The sequence below is a fragment of the Gobius niger genome (genome assembly GCF_951799975.1).
Source record: "Gobius niger genome assembly, chromosome: 14".
NCBI lineage: Eukaryota > Metazoa > Chordata > Actinopteri > Gobiiformes > Gobiidae > Gobius > Gobius niger.
The window spans coordinates 7,913,903-7,931,747 of NC_136865.1; the positions used below are offsets into that span (position 1 = coordinate 7,913,903).

At 44.2% G+C, this 17,845-nt stretch overlaps 1 protein-coding gene across 2 annotated transcripts in view; it reads right to left on the reverse strand.

The window, feature by feature from the left end:
- LOC306974123 (retinoic acid receptor beta-like) overlaps window positions 1-17,845 on the reverse strand; it is a 300,752-nt gene that overhangs the window by 38,329 nt on the left and 244,578 nt on the right. For both annotated transcript variants that reach the window (XM_079571267.1, XM_079571268.1), the window contains one exon: window positions 6,881-7,022. In XM_079571267.1, coding sequence (XP_079427393.1) covers window positions 6,881-7,022 — 142 coding nt within the window. The remainder of the gene's footprint in view (window positions 1-6,880; window positions 7,023-17,845) is intronic.

The window sequence follows — 17,845 nt, forward strand, 5'->3', positions numbered from 1 at the left end:
CTAATTAGCATATTGAAATGTCACAGCTATGAGGTGGGATTGATTCTCTGGACCGAGGAACTCATTTTTTTTTCTTTTTAAATAGATACAGCACGTAAAATTGAGTTTCAAAAGTGTGTAAAAGAAAAACACACACCCTGAGAGTAATGAATGATCGTATAGGAGGTAGCTTTAAGCAGCAGCGCATGTGTGTAGATTAGAAGGTGTTGAAGGACTACCACATGACATCACTGTTGTATAGATTTATGGTTAGATTTGCTATTAGCATTACGGTTATGGCAGGAAATCTGGGGGAAATCCATAACGTGCTTTTAGCGCGGCTCAACAAAGCAATGACGTCACGCTCATTCAGAGGACATTTTCCCTGCTACTGTACCTCGAAGACAGATTTGAAAACTAGAGTGGCTTATCATATGAATATTTAAAATTTTATTACAATTTGTTGCACCTCTTACAACCTTTAGTGAGAATGCATTGACTTATTTATTGCTGATATATCTTTCCCCAGTGGGCAGCAAGTCTAAGGCAGTTTTCCTTTGGAGACAATAAACCTTATGCTATTTGAACCTATTCTCACAGTAAAATAGTCAAAAGAAAGACGTCTCCTTCAGGCCAAAAGCACATTTCCACTATACTGCAGGATAAAGGATAGTAATGGTATGGATTTTCTCTCAGCAGTAGATCTGGCGCTAACAAAGAGATCCGCCACGACGACATGTGACTGACCGGGGGGGGGGTCGCATGCGTACGCCGTGACTGCATCTATATATCGTTCGTCTATACAGCTGACAGTGTGCGGCTGGTGAAGAGAGGAGTGGAAGGGGGCAGATGTGATTTAGGGAGACAGCCAAGTGGCACCCACCGAGCGCCATCACTCACCCCCAACAAACCCTCCCACTTAAGAGTAAATGACCCCCGGCACGAGAGCAGATACACGGTGGTGAGGCGTCGGACTGAATGGGGGGGGGGTGGTGGTGCTTGAATGTATGGCTTTATAATGAGGTCTGAGTGGACAGTGAGGGGAGGCAAGGGGTCTCCATCCAAACACTAATCTGTACGGCTTAACGAAAACGGACGCCGGTTTCTTTTTGGTAGATAACGTTTCAACAAAGGGGCGACTTGATCAGGCTACTGTTGTAACAATGCAATCTGTCTCCGAGCAGCCAGTTCTTGCTGATTACCTCATAATGTGGATGTTAGCGTAGCCAAACACACTCTGCTGTTTAGTTCTGCTTCTGCTCAAAAAGATCATACATTTGAAAACTGGCAGAGCTTTTTTTCCATGTGAAATCTGGCCAAATTCTTAACAAAAGCCCACTATGTGAACAACAATCATGCTCTAATGAAATCGGCAACAGGTTATAGAGGGCAGCATCCATCCAGTTAATTTAATAATTTAATAAATCCATGATTCCAGTCAGTTTACCATGTTTTTCTGCCTGGTCTGCGCCAATGGGCAAGGATCGCTCTTCTCTTTGGTCCTCATGATGGGAAGCTAACATTGCTGCAACACCACTTTTTAGTGGGCTGATGTGACTCCAAAATAAACGTTTTAAATGGAAAACATTGGATTTAACACCTCGCAAAAGGTCGATCAAAACCAGCATTTGGGTCGGAGTAAAGCTTTGGAGGTGTTAGCTTCAGGGCAAATTCAACCTGGAAGACGTTTCTTAATCGCCTCATCAACGGCAACCTTCACTAATCGCCCAAATCACGGCCCCAGCTCAAGCCGCACCTTCACGTCAGCCAGTCATCGCAGCTGCTTATTCCTGCTTCGGCCATTCATCGGCCAGGATCCCCTTTTTAAACCCCCCCGGTCAATCACTTGGCCGTTTCCCAGCCCCGCTGCGACCCTCCTCCGCCTGGCCTCTCCTCAGGCTTGCTCATCGGGTCGACCGGCCGTCCCGGGGCTCGTCCTCCACCTCCAGTATCCGGGCTCCGGGTGAAGATTCTGGCCATCATCCATCGAGGCCATGTATTCCATATCGTTAATGCAATCTTCCGCCGGGGTCTGAGCCCCAATCACGATTCACGTTCAATAAAACCTTTCTAACGCAGTCTGTCTTTGTGAGTCTCTTCAGGTTGAAATGGTAAAATGTCATTTAAATGGACGGCGGAATACATTTTGAATACATTAGACTTCATTGCACTGGTTATAAACTTTCATAACTCTGACATGTTAATTCGCGCAGGACTAGAATCACTTATAGCCGAAATACCCTAAAGATAAAAATCAGGTTAATTTTTATCTTCCAAATGACTGATTAATGTGATTTTTTACTTTGCTTTCTTAATCCGTTGCAAATAGGGCTCCAGAAATGATTTGAAATGATAAAACCAGTTATATCAATGCCCAAGAGAATATCATATGCCACAATTAAGGCCCGCTTTCAGATGCATAGCGACAAAAAAAAAGGGTTTTCTCTCTTACACAGAAAAGCAGGAGCTTTAATTTAGTCAGTCCTTTCCAACGTCACCAGAACATGCCAATTCATTCTTGACACTCCTCCGTCCCCCCCCGATCCTAATATCCAACCTTCTGTTCCCCCTTAGATCCATCTGCCGGGCGTTACACCAGCGTGCCTTGGAGCAAACAGATGCAAGGATAAATAAACACCATTTATCTGGGCACGTGATGCATTGTGGGAAGCCTGCCACGCGCGCCTCTCAACGCGGCCGCTCCGATACCACTGCCCAGGTGGGTGTAACCGACGGTGATCGCTCTCCAAGAAAAGGAAGGAAAGAAGGGGGAGAGGAACCGTCAGATGGCACGGGCGAAAACGACCTTGCGATGTGGATTTATGGTAATCTGAACACCGCATTACCGGGTGACATGAAGACAATTAGACGTGGCATCTGGCTGGAAAGACTGGAGATGCTTCACCGTGTCATGTTGGTCAGAATATTTAAACAAATTTATGTGGAAAGAATTTTGTTGCGCGTTTCAAAGGGGCATTTTACATCACATTAAGTACAACAAAGGCCTTTTCTGTAATTGTTAAGATCGTGCCCACTTTGAGACCTTCAGATATGTTGAAAAGGAGGGACACGTATCCAACCAAAGTTTGTCTTTTAACCAATCATAGACGTTTTCATGTCCTCCTTTTAGTCCTTCATGTTCGGCCCGGTCCATAAAAAAGAATATTATAATTTGTGAAAGTGTAAACAAAAAGGATGGAAGGCTATAACTCTTACAAGTGGCCTCAAGTCTGTGTGTTCACTAGTCTGACTAGTGCGAGAAAAATCCTCTGAAAATCATAGCGAAACCACTTTGACTCAATCAACCCTATCCAGTCAACAAAATATATTTTAAAACGTGGATGTGAACCCTATTATGCAGACGAGCACCCTTTTTTTACAAATGGCGGTGCCTCAAAACACAACTGTACACCTGCTGCGGTATTCAGAGCAAGCTTTAAAGCAGTACTAAGTAACTAGTGCCGCTAGAGGCCATAAGCGCTACTGCAGGTGTCGTAGCATGTTACGTTTTTTTACTCATTAATTGTCCATGAGAGTAAATACTACGCTGACAGAAAAGACAAAGGGACAGATGGATATTGTACATCCAATTACACAATGGAGATTATTTTTTTCACTCAAACTTGGCTGTAAATACTGTTTAAGTGGGGCTAGCCCGCAGTTAGCTTTGCCCGTTAGCCTGTTTCTTCTCCTGCTTCTTCTTCGTGATTCTATTAGTGTGTATTGGGGCCTCCAACCCGTTGTGGTTTTCTGGCCAGAAACACAAGGGGAAGATGAAAGCCCAATCATCCCATTAACACTTGTATTACCCCCAGAGGGACTACGACAAGGATTTATTAGGGTAAACAAGTTACTTTGTTCTGCTTTAAGACTGAAGGACAGCATTAAAGGGCCTATCTCATCGGAGGAGAGTTGCGGAGACTCCCCCGACTGGCATTCTCCGCAATGTCTCCGCAACTTGGATTGATTGTGCGCATACAAAGGGCCTATCTTACCAGCCTGGAGACTAGTTGGAGACTCGGATTAACACTGGTCACGGAGATGTCTCCGAGACAACCCCTGGAGATGAGGTGAGTCTCCAGGTAGTCTCGGTGAAAACAAACAGGTTCGATTGCAGCGGATTGCATGACTTCCGAGAGGTAATTGTTGTCCTCAACCTGTGAGACGGTTCTTTGACGTCCCTGCAATGTCTCCGATACCTGAACTTGTCTTTCAAAGAGACGTATGGAGTCTCGTGACGCAACTGCTGAGACTGTGTGTGCACATGGAGACTGCATGGACACTGCATGGAGACTTAAATCGAACATGTTTCTTTTCACGGAGACTACCTGGAGACTCACCTTATCTCCAGGGGACGTCTCGGAGACATCTCCGTGACCAGCGGCAACTCAAGTCTCCAGCTTGTCTCCAGGCCGGTGAGATAGGCCCTATAGCTTCACCTGTTTACCAGCAAAAGTTTCAGTGCAGTTTCTTAATCTGAGGGCTTTTATTTGTTTCGTTTCAAATATTTCTCCGTACATGCTTAAGCCGCCATGTTTGTTTTGATGCAAATGTTAATCTGACTGTAAATTTGTCAATTGGGGGGGATGACAAAATATTCCAATTCTAAACTTTTTTACATTGAAAAGTGTACTCCTGGCTTGCCTGGTTATGTTCTTAGTAAAACGGTCACTAATATTTGTGGACTTTCCATCTGGATATTTCACATATTCGCTTTCCAACAGACTGTATTACAATCCACTAGTCTCATGACATTAACAGCACTCATGACCTCTTAAAGGAAGAAAAAGAAATAGTTTGGAAAAATATTGTGTAATGCTGACTGGGCGTGTGTTTTTCCCACAGAACAAAGGTCTCTCTGTTGTGGAGGCGCTGCAGTTATCAGCGGAGCACATGACAGCACGAGTGATAGGCCCAGGCAGATGTTCTCCTTTCCCGACCTTTTCCTGGACTCTGGACGGTGAAAATGATGCAAACAACATATTTACAAAGTGTCCCACACGAGCATCAAGACCAGGGAAGGTTTAAGGTCAATATATACTCGGACTTTATGTCACCATATTCGCCAGAGACGTCTTTCTCTTACAGGAAACTTGAGACCCATGCTACAACTAATTCTGTCAAGCTTTAGCTTTAGCTTCATTTAGCATTATTAGCTTTACAAGATTCTCAAAGCATGTAATGCAGGGTTTATACCGGTTGCAGCAATTCAAATGTAATGCGCCACAAATGCGAATAATCTATTATTTCTCAAGATTTGTATCCATTACAGTACACAGAGGAGCCATGGACATTTGGATATTTATAAACAGATTTCACACAACCAGGAACTGTTGAGCAAGACGATGCGAAATCTGCAACTGAATGTGTTTTTGGACCATATTTTTCTTATTTTCAATACACTTTGGGTGTAAAAAGTCTGTTGGATTCAAATGTAGCACTTTTTAATGTTGTTTGAGGCTTTAAGTAGTTATAAATTTGTACATACAAGTCTTCTTTTCTCAATTTCTTTTGCCACCGTAGGTCTTTATTGTCGATTGTCTTTTTATTGATCGCTAACATGGAAGTAAGAGTCAGCACGGTGTTGCACTCTGATTCACTCCAGTCTTAGAAAGCAGTACATGCATTCAAAATGTGCATTTAAGTTAAGAACATTAACAATCTGGATGTGTGGGAGGTAGAAACCATTTGAGGCAGCAGCTTACCGCTTATGTGCAACTACCTTGGAATGTACCGGGTTGGAGACCGGCTTTACCATTTGGCAGCAGAGCGAAAACACAAACCTGCTGCTCTCAGGAAATGATTTCATAAAGGGTTTTCGGGTTTGATCCCAGTATATGAAACAGGCATCGGTCTCATCAGCTCCACTCCGGGAGGTCCGGCCTGACGCCATCACAACCTCATCTCCCTCATGAAAGCTACGTAAGGGCTATACAAGAGGCGCCCCCACCCAAATAACGAAAACCCCCCTAGCCTAATGGAGCGAGGAGTGGACCCGCGACACAAATGCTGACGCAATCAGCAACCGCCAATAACCTGTGAAATGCAACTGTTCTTATGGACGACACTACAACAAAAGCACTTCTACTATTGTTAAAGCTACAACTTTACCACAACTGCATGATTATTATTTCAGAGCCTGACTCAGAATGACCCAGAGTGAGCGAAATAAAGCTGGGATGCTGCCTGTTCAGGTGGTGTGGGCTTCCAGGCAGACCGCCCAAAATGAGGGGAGCGACCAGATCGAGGAGCAATAATGAGGTACTGCAGGACTTGGCCCGAAAGATGCAACAGTGGCCTCACCTGGTAAAAACAACTCAAAGGGGCTCTTTGTAATGGGCCTTGGGATATGCCTATTGTGCTTCAAAAAACATGATCCAATCGTCCTTTGTCATGTTTTGCATCCATGCTTTGGAGTCTTCTTCGATTTGCTTCTTCCACTGCTTTCGTTGTCCACCTTCCCGTCTCTTACCTTTCAATAACCTGAATCCTTCTCCAATACTTTGCAGTGACACTTCTGCTAAGACTGCAACAACTACTGCTGCCGCCATTACTTTATATTTACCTACACATATACTATTCTTAATTCTTTGAGCACATTTCACAACATTTTGCCGCTGACAGCAGATATAAGCCGTACAGTAACAGGGATATATTTGGAATTGCAAATGGAGCCTAACTCCGTGTTCTCTCAACGGAGCTCATTTGCATTAATCCCACTTCTCTTTCCACATGACTATTATTGGATACAGTGCCATTTATATTGCAAACAACGCACCAGAAAGTGAGAAGTAAGAAGTAAAAGATACTAACTCAAACAGTTTTATTGGGTTTGTTAGTCCTTCTCTCTGTATACCCCGTGCATGTTGTGTATGATGTAGTTTGCGTGTGCGGCGCTTACACTCTTTGGACATGCCCACGCCGAAGCACTTCTGCAGGCGGCAGTACTGGCAGCGGTTCCTGGTCACCTTGTTGATGATGCAGTTCTTGTCTCGGTGACACGTGTACACCATGTTCTTCTGGATGCTGCGTCTGAAGAAACCCTAAAGACGAAAAAAACATCAAGACACGGAAGAGTTAACACACCTCCTCTGATGTCATGGTACTGTAAGAAAGGTAGCCCTGATGGGTTCAGATGTCTTGCATGTTGCTTGGGACACCTTTCACTGGCAGTAGGGGGAATTAGTGATGAGACCAAGAAACAATGCATGCTAAGAAATCAACGGCGCCCTGATAAGTGCAGTTTGACTCCAGGACTGCTCAGAACCTGGCCAAGGACACTTCCGGGTTCTAACTGCTATGCTACAAAATCCATGAAATACAGATTGGAGTGTTTGTCTCGTAGGATCACTCAAATCTACAGGAAGCAGAAAAATATGACTCCAACCAAGTATATTTTTTTTAAAAACTACAAAAGCTCAAAAATAATGATTTTGAATAACATGTCTTCATTGAGTGGTAAAATCATATTACGAGGACATAATATTATTATTAATCGATATTTCATTGATATTTTACATTTTATAATTTGTGTAGATCTTTTTTCAATGTCGTATGAAGCTTGGAGAGCCAATTTGTAAGCCAACGGCATGCTAACAAATCAATAGCAGTGTGATAAGTGCAGAACAGCTCAGGAAACATTGCAAACACTAATTTTGAAATAAGTTAAATTTTCTTGAAACAAGTCTTTCATTTGAGACTTTCAAGAAATTTCAAGAAATCCGTCCATGGAGCAAGATATCCACACTTAAATTAAGATAAAACACCAACAACAGTTTTATGTCAAGTAAATTTATGGCGTTTTGAGTGCAGTGATTCCTCTGACCTTTATTAAACAAAAGTACTTATTTTTAGTAACCTTGAAATGAGGTCCAGTTATGGTTTATGGGCTTTGAAAATATGAAACAATTATTCAACAAATTTGAGACCAGTAAACAGGCCCAACCTGAATGAACACATAAAGCAACATGCTAATCTACTTTTCTTTTTTCTTTTTTTGACAAGAAAACATCATCATAATACCCCTCCTTAACCCCAGTTTTCATATGTCCCTCAACTCTTTGAAAAAGTTTAGCATGTACAGTGCAACTTTCTGCCGCACATCCCTCCCCCACATCGTATCCTATCCATAGTGCACGGTTGCAAATTAGCACATTGCCACTCGATCCTTGAACTGTCAACAAACCCACCCTGAAACCTCAAAACGCAGATCCGTCTAGGCCGCCGCGCTCCCCCCTCCTCCCCGTCACTGATTTCCAAGGCTAAGTGACCTGCATGCTCCCGCCTCCAAATGACATGAGCACCGGCGTAGCCTTGGGGTCCCGCGCCCAACCTGAACGGACGTCTCATGCTTCATCCGTCAAGCTAGGGCCCGCAGGTAATGTCCAATCCACCTCGGCGGGGATAAGGGCCTCTATTAGGAAAATGACTGATACCACACGGCGGGGGGTGACCTCAGGAGTGTCGCGCGCCGTCAGCGCCGCGCCGCGATTGGCCGTCATGGCGCGGAGGGGGCGGGGCCGACGTTTGACGATTGCTCGGCGATGGGCTGTGGAGTCATCCGTTTGAGTCGGCTGATCTAATCTGTTAGCCATCATGCATCCTGCCCCGCTAATGAAAAGGCAAGGTCCCATCCGTCAGCGCGGCCTGTGTAAATGGAATTTTAACCCCCTCCATTTTGCCGAGGCAGTGACGCCCGCGAGCGTGAAGGGGCCGCGATGATGGACGATCATTGCGCGGAGGGACCCGGAGAGAAGGCGCGTGAGAGACAGACGGGAAGCTCTGTCAGTCTGCTCAGCAACAGCACAACACCATCTATATCTACAGGGGTGTCTCGGTTGTTATCGTTGTGAGGAAAAACATGACATTTCATCGTCGTGGTCAGTTGGTAGCACTGACATCATGAACTAAAAAAAAAAGAGCAACTATATTTTTATTGTCCAGACATATGGCGTGGATCAGGGGTTGTCAGCACCCACGACCTCAAAAATTGCCACACAAACAACCTGCAGGGCCACAAATGATTTAAAATGAAGTTTTGACCTTAAGGTGTTTTATTTGTCATTATACAACAACTGTACAACAAAATGTGTCCTCTGCATTTGACCCGTCCCTCGACGCCACTGGACGACCCGTAGGGAGCAGTGGGCAGTGGCAGTGCTGCGCCCGCAGGATGCCGAGATTAGCAGGTAACACTAGGAAGGAAATGGTGTCTTCTTAGTTGATCTGGCGGCTCTGTAATCGCTCTGTTCCTCCAAATCAGAACAGAACTTCCCTGAACACATCCTCTATTGAGAGATCTCTGTCTCACCTGCCCCCTGCTGACCAGCCCTTACACCTGCCCAAGCAAACCGAACCGGCAGCCTGATGACATCATCACATAGTGCTGTTTGTTTATGTCGGACCAAAGCATGAGCCAGTAGCACGTGAAATGCGATGGGAACAAAAACAATCATCCCAGCGGCATGAAATAATGCGAATTTGCTTTGAGCTCCGTTGAGATCTTTTCCTGAAGAAGAGTTTTAGATTCTTCTACAAAACCAGCGCCAAGGCAAAGGATATAGAGGATTCTAAACAGCTGTTCTCCTCCGCAAAATGTGAGCACTTATCAGTAGCATTATCTCAAGAGCTATGGAAAAAAAATATTCAAATGATCTGCAACAAATACAACAGTTCTATCACACTGTGCTGGTAGTTCAGCCGATCAGACGCGCATACACAAACAAACCGCACACAACGGACCTTCTGCGCTTTGGATGGACAAGCGAAAGGGCATCCTCTATTGTGCTATTTTTGTAATAGTTTAGTGTAATAATCGAAATCGTAATTTAATTTTGATTAATTGCACAGCCCTAGTGCCATGTTATGATATCAAAATGTTCAATGCTTAGTTTGGAGGAATTTGAGTGTCATTAATGAGGTGTATCCAAACTGGCAGTGGCTCAGTTGCGGAGTTGCAATACAATCGTCACTCTAAGCAGAGAGTATTGTGTCCAAAACATGGTCTAACAATGGTTTAAGTACTAAATGGGATTTAATTGCATCCGTACTGGGGGAAATCCGCATCTAAACCAGATAGTCAACAAACAACTAACTTCAATACACTACTAAAGCAAAAATGAAACAATTCTCGAAGAGCGTCCGCGAAGAATTCCAATTTGAGAAACCAAGAAGTGAATGTGGGACGCCTCTGCACCTGCCTCATCCAACACCCTCCGTCCTCTACTTTGACCTGACAAACTGCTCTAATGTTTCCTCAGCCTTTGTGTGCCCCGTGGGTGTCCTCATTTGAAGTGTACAAATGTCCCACCAAAAGACCCCCCCCCAGGCGCCTTGTCGCACTGAAGTGTTTACCTGCGCCACGGCGACGACTGGGCGCCGGCTATAGGGCTCAATAAAAGAATGAAAGATCCTATTTCAGCGTTTATTTACAAAGGCAAAGTTCAGTAGTGCGGCTGTCTTATTTGACTGATTTAGAATGCTAAGGGCTGTTTGTGCCACTGGGTTATACTGAGAAGATGTGATTTTAAGACAATTGGGGAAGTAACAGGTGGTCTTTGACACTGAACATGACAGCATGGCAAACGTGATTGATATTTTACTTAGAAATGATGAGAAGAGACAAGAGATTAACAGTGGCCATTCTGCCCTATTCATGGTAAAGGGGCCATGTGGCACACCTTGCTCCTCCTCCAAAAGGACAAAAAGTCCATTCATTAAGCGGAGATGGGAAAGAACGTGGGTATACTGTATGTTCGCTGCTAAAATCTGATGTACAGAACAAGTCAAGACTGCACTGTTCCTCTGCACGGCCTAAAAACGTCTTTGTGTCCGCGTAGTAACAGATTTTCTCTTGACCTCTTGAGTCTTATGTAAACTAATACGAGTGAAGGGGCGAGCACAATTCATGGCAGCGCCCATGTGATCTTCCAGAATAAGGTGAATAGGATTGTATCTTATAGAGTTCCTTGTGGAGTCACCCCAAGCCACTAGGGGGTGGTATCGCAAACAAAGTCCACAAACCTACCACAACGACAAGAGACTTGCTTTCCTCGTCCATTGGGTTGGTTGTGCCTAAGATGCGGAGGTGCAGAATAGACAAAATATTTACTCTAGAAAGAGAAGTCAAATAGACGTAAAGTGCTGTGACACAAATAATGACTCAGGAAAAAGTAAAAAAGCGCGAAAGTCTGCCGCTAGCAATAGCCATCATAAAAATCAGGATTGAATGTTATAAATTCAACGTCACCATATCCGCCATTTTTCTGGTGCGAGACGAAGAGAGTGAAAAGCCGCAAAGCTAGTCCGTTAGCTTGCGGATGCACTGCTGGTCAATTCCATAAAACACAGTAGTCTCTGAATTATTTTATGATTCAAATTATGAACGATTACCCCATTATATTTGCTAACATGCTAACATGAATTTTTTTTTTTTTTAAATACAGAATGCACTAGAAATTCCAGAAATTGTAGCAACGACACAATCCCAAATCTCTTTTAGCTTAGCATTAGCCACCATTAGCCACCATTAGCTTACCTTCATAGCTCGTCTTTGCCTTGGCACTTCAGAATAATTTCATAAACTCCATCGCAAAGAAGTAGGCTATTTGTCCACATTGCTCACCGCACGCCTTGCTCACGTCCTTGTTTTTATTTTTTGTGTAAAGCTGAGCCGTGCTTCTGTGTGTGAACAATTAGCTGTTAGCGTTGAATGTCACGCGTTGCGGTTTTGACCAATAAAGACGGCTCCCATAGATCAAAAGTAAGCGTAGCTGTGATCACTTACTTTGGGCACGGACAGGACAAAAGGGACGGCCCCGCCACCGAAGCGGCCTCTTGCATTCCTAATAACCCTCTTTAGCCTTTCTCTTTATCTTGCTAAACATATGCGCTCCCCTCTCCGCTCCGCTGCAGCGCAAGTGTTAGCGAGATAGCGCATGTAAAGACGTACCGCCGGGGCCGCTTGGGGACATGGGGGGGCTGACCACCTGGGACCCGAGGTTACCCGCTCCCACCCCACCGCCACTCCCCGCGTACACACACCTGATAAACCCGCGTCATTATCCAATATCTTGTTATCTTAATGGCCCGGCGATCACATGTCAGCGGCCGCCATCTTGGGCCGTCTCGTTTACAGATTAAAAAACGAAAGTACCGCTACACCGACGTGAATTATTCAGTTACAATCCACCTGGCTGCCCACCCCGCCTCCCACCTCTTTTTTTTTTTTTCCTTTTTTCACTCTATCCTCTGGCTGGACGTCCCGTTAAGCCCCGCGTGTTGTGTTGCCTTTGAGTATTCACTACACCGGGCAGGAGAGAAAGAGAGATTAGCTTTCGTTTTGCTTAATCGTGTGGACATCTTATCGGGCCCGTGGAAAGTGGAGAGGACACTAGAGAGCCTGGGGGGTGGGGGCTTTTTTTTTTTTTTCGGGCTGGGGAAGGGTGAGGATGTGTGTGTGTGAGGAGGGGGGGGGTTGTGTTTATCCAGTGGATCCAGTCGGGGCTATTACTTACACCTGCACAGTTCAGCGAAGGGACTCGGGCAGGTTCAGTGGCGTGCTGTGGCCCGACGGGGGGAAAAAAGTAAGAAGCATCTAGAAACGGTGCTTTGCAATCCCAAACTAGCAGGGAGCAGCCACGCAGAATACTGGATGGCTGGGATTTTTACACCCATTTGAAAAAAAAAAAAAAAAATACATGAATGAATGAAGAATGGTGTACTGGGTTCTCATTTCGGCCCGGGAGTTTTACAATTTAGATCCATAAAAGTCACTGCCTGTGGACAAAATAACACGGGACCACATCCACAATCTCTCTTGTCTCATAATTGGGACCCGACACATCTCTATAGTCAGCAGATCATGTTATACACATTAAATACAAAAAAGTATATATATTTTAAACATTGGTTGCTATTGTCTTTCTTTGTCAGCACCAGCCTTTTTCTGTCCGTTTTGACAATCCTCGTTAAAGAAGCAGACTGTACCAACAAAGGGTGCTCACTCCAAGCTCCAGACCAATGGGTTCAAGATTTCAATACCTCCATGACATATTTTCATGTTGTACTGTTCAAAAGTTCATTAATTTCTGTAATTCAACTTGAAATGTGAAACTGATATATGATATAGACTCATTACATGCAAAGTGACATATGTCAAGCCTTTGTTATAATTTTGATGATTATGGCTTACAGTCCATCTCTCTTACAGAAATGTTTAATTTGGGATTTTTACAATCTTAGTTATAATAATCAAAATGATAACAAATAAAGGCTATGCATATCTCATTTTGCACGTAATGAGTCTAAAGATGAATAACAGAAATAAATGCACTTTTTAATGATATATTAATTTTCCGAGTTACACCTGTACATGTTTTCATGTCTTAAGTATGATAAACAGCAGTCCCACAGCAGCCCAGTTAAAGTCCATAGGCCTGTAATAGGCCAACAGTGAGAGTCTGTTGTTTGTTGCGGTTCAGAAGTGCTGCAGCCCACCTAAACGTCCCAACACTCCAGATTACCAAGCAGACGATTGTGAATGAATTATAGATAAATAAATAAATACAACTCATCAATGAGCCTCTGCATCCATATTGCCGCACCTCTGAAAGTAACAATCAGGTACTCAGTGACATGAGTGACGTTTTAAAAAAAATTTACTTTTAAGAGAAAGGAAATGCTTTTTACGTCGTATTTGGGTAAAAAAAAAAGTGTTTTAATTTTATCAATTGAGTAAAGTAGAATGATTTGGGAATTTGTGTTTCAAAGTTACTCATAACTGAAGAATCATTTTGGTACAATAGTTCAGTAACTATTGTAATGTCTATTTTTTTTCCTTCTACTTAAAGGTGAATTACGCAACTTTGTATGCGAAGAAAAAGTTGATATTTGTGCTTTTTTGACCATGTAGTGACTGGCTATGAGTGGCTGTATGAGTGGTCAGCATGGCGCCTTTACTTTCATCACAGTAGAAACTAGGACGCTCCAGGATCAATTGTTTGGAAGATTTTCGCTGCCAACAGATCCTCTCACCAGGAAACCTACAAAACAATTGATCCTGGAGCGTTGTAGAGACCACTGTGACGGAAAGTAAAGGCACCATGCTGACCTCTCATACAACCTTAGGGTCACTACAAAGTCAAATATGCACATGTATCAACTTTTTTTTCCGCATAAAAAGTTGCATAATGTACCTTTAAGTAAATCGAGTACTCTGACACAAACATTTTTTTTATTTTTAGTCGTAGGTACACTCAAATAAAACTCTGCTCCACACATTAGACAGGCCTAAACAACAGGCAGGTTTGTTACATAACTGGGCAGCATAACTGGAGACAGGATATATCTTTACCTAATACCGCAATAATCACAGACTTATTTGTTTAAAGCGACCCAGTAGTGGTTAATCTGATGATGTACTTCCCCCCGGTCCATCCGTTACTAATAGAACAACAGTACAAGAACAAGGAAGCCGTGGACAAAGCCTCACATTGTCTCAACACAAACTTGAAACCTCCTCAGATAAAAGAAGAAGGGAGGAGGGAAAAAAAGAAAAAAACATTCTCTCCACCCCCTGACATTGCCCGGAAACCCAAGCACTGTCATCCGCACCTCCAGTCCGCAGATGGGCCCGCGCTGTTGGGACAAGGAGAAAGGCGAGAGACTTAGGCACCTGGACGTGCGCTCAATGGGGAAGACTGGACCAGACACGGCGCAGGAGGTTTCAAATCGCACGGCCTTTATGTGGCTATTCTTCTTAAGGGAACAAAAGGAGACAGCAGACAGACCAGTGTGCTACAATGGCACAAAATACTGAAACAGGAGTTAGAAGTGAAAGCGGTACACGCTTTTGGCATGGGCGCAAAGGAGAGCATCCATTCTGGACAAAAGTGGAAAGATTACACTTTATTCTGGAGGGGTTGTTGAAAAACTATGACAAAAAACATTGACTGCGTGGGCTAAATTTCAGATGAAAGATGACTGGTACAAGCACAAGTTATCCAAGTACACCTGCTGCTAGAGATCATTGGTGTTGCTGATGAAGCTTCTCGTTCAAGAGGCAGAACATCCAACACTTAAAACTAAAGAATACAGATGACTGCTCAAGAACCTTTATCTACGATGGGCAAAATCTAAAACGTTTTGTTTTGGCACAATTACGGGCTTTTGTGGCTATTTTTACACACAAAATGTGCTTCTATTTGGAAACATTAAATATAATACCGAATATAAGGCAGAACAGGACTGGTTTGAGTAGTAGTGAAGGCTTGTATGCTTCGATAGCGGCCAGCGAGGGTTATAATAAAGCGTCGGTTTCAGATCGCCAGTCCTCAGATGCCCCACTGTTCGCCTATTCTTCAGGTGCTGCTCACTATTCAGAGCCGGTCTGTGGGCCCCCGGAGCCTGTGAGGGCCCCCCGCGGCGATCGCAAGCCATCTCCACGCTGAGGGGACACGCTGTACCAGGCGGACCTGTGCGTGACCTGTCCCCAAACAAGTGAGCAAACTCTGGGTTTAGAGGGTTTGGAAAGAGACTCCGGAGACTCCTTTTTTGTGGATTTTTTTTTTTTTAGTCCTTCATGAACATAAGGCATTGTTAGCATTCGTGTGCATGGCTCTGCTCAAGTTTCTGGATTCAATTCCCACAATCTGCATCTGGGCACTCTGGTTTGCACCCATCAACCTTAAAGCAGTACTAAGTAACGTGTTTACCTTAATAAATCCTTTTCGTAGTCCCTGTGGGGGTAATACAAGTGTTTATGGGATGATTGGAGGGTCTTTCATTTCCCCCTGGTGTCTCTGGCCAGAAAATCAGGTTTGCAACTTGACTGCCACCGGACCGGAGCCACCAATACACACTAATGGAATCACGAAAAAGAAGCTAACATGCTAATGGGCAAAGCTAACTGCGGGCTAACGTAAACAGTATTTACAGCTAAGTTTGAGTGAAAAAAATCATTTCCATTGTATAATTGGATGCACAGTAACTCTCTCTCCCTTCGCCTTTCCTGTCAGCGTAGTATTTACTCTCCAAGAAAATTAATAAGTTAGAAAATCACAACATGCTACGACACCTGCAGTTGCGCTTATGGCCTCTAGGGGCAAGAGTTACTTAGTACTAGCAACATGTACAAAGGGCTAATACTCTAACTGGGTACTCTTGGCGCAAGTCTAAGCACCGACGTTTACCCATCCATCACTATTTCTGTTTGGTTCAACGTGTTGGCATCTTTGAGGTCCGATAGAGCAGATAGAAACGTTTGAAAATGTATATCCTTAACGGCTTCGTCAAAGTTTCCCTCGGCACTTCTTCCGAGTTCAACATGTGCTACGAATTGCCTTCGTCCTTGAGCTCCTCCACCATTCGCTCCACACCGAAACAAACCTCCGCCTCACCGGATATAGCACGCTGTGATGACAGAGCTAACACCAGAACAGTCTGAAGGGTGTTGTTTTGTTTGTAGTGAGGGATACGGTGTGCTAAGTGGGAAATAATACCGTGATTTCGGGTTGCGTTTAGCGCCATGGGAGTAGCTTGGGGGAAATTGAACGAACCTTGTATAAGCTGCCGTTGCAACGCTCCCAACAGACACCTCGGGAGATCGAAAGATTACTCAAAACGTACGACTCAAAACGCGAGCAAAACACACATTCTGAGGAATCATTGTCAACATCATCGCCGGTGTACTTAAAATTTAAAGTCCATTGCTACATTATTGAGCGCGATATAAAACGGCTCCCATCGCCTCTTTGAAAGTGCATACTTACAGTTGAAATGGTCTCGTGAAGTGCCTGTTGATATTGCACTAACAATAAAAGTTTAATGTAATAGGCTGCTATAATACTTACGAGAACACCGCTGATTTTCGCATTGTACTTTGTCGTACTTTTGAGTGCTTCCAATGCCTTATGTACTTTATGTTTGTGGACACTAGTGGGTCTAGTAAAGGGGTATTTAGCAAAAGCAAACAGATCTTTAAATGAAGCTGCAAACAATAGGTTCACACTCATTATGTTTGCACGTGAAATGGTGTTCTGTCCAATGATGGTATGTCTGAATGGTACTTCACAGTCAATCTGCCCCAAAACCACGACAAAAGTTTTTCCTAACTTTCTAACGCATTTCCCTACCATCCCCATTCTTCACAGGTTAATTTAATCAAATGCGCCGACGTGTCACAAATATAACATTGCCACTACTGGCGGTAGCAGCCGTTGTCACTGCAGGAGTCCAATCAGCTTCATTTTCAGTCACACTCGGGCGCAAATCGGGGGGAGGGGGGAGAGCAGCCAGGGTAACTCATCTTTGATTTCCTCTGGTGTTGGCGCCGCGGCCCCTTTTATGTACCAAAGTGTTGACAAATCGCGTTATAGATCGGCTGTTAGCGGCGCGGCGAGCTGTATGGATTATCATGACATGGAGACGAGGGGCCTGGGCAGATCTATGTCTCCTCTCTGAGTTCTATCAGATAGGGAGAGTATGTGCCTGGTGGGAGTAGATTAAGATATAGTACACTGGTGAAAAGGATGTCAAAGGTTGGCTTTTGAACTCGGTGGGAAAATCTTAGGGCATAGCTCAAAATCGCAGGTCGTAGGTCACAGTGATACAGTGACAAAGATTTACAATAGAACGGTCGTACAACCAAAGACGAGCTGCGACCGACATCAGGCAGTGTCTGATATTTCGGAAGGCCAGTCGTTCGAGTGAGCCATCCTCTCACTGCAACGAGGATCTCCGACAGTGTCCTGTCAACACCGCACCGCAGCCAGAGTCATAAGCAACAGAGGCCGGCCATGAGCGGGTCCGACTCCGCATTTTACAGGACTTTCCCTGCACTTTTCCCGGGAAAATACACACCACCTCA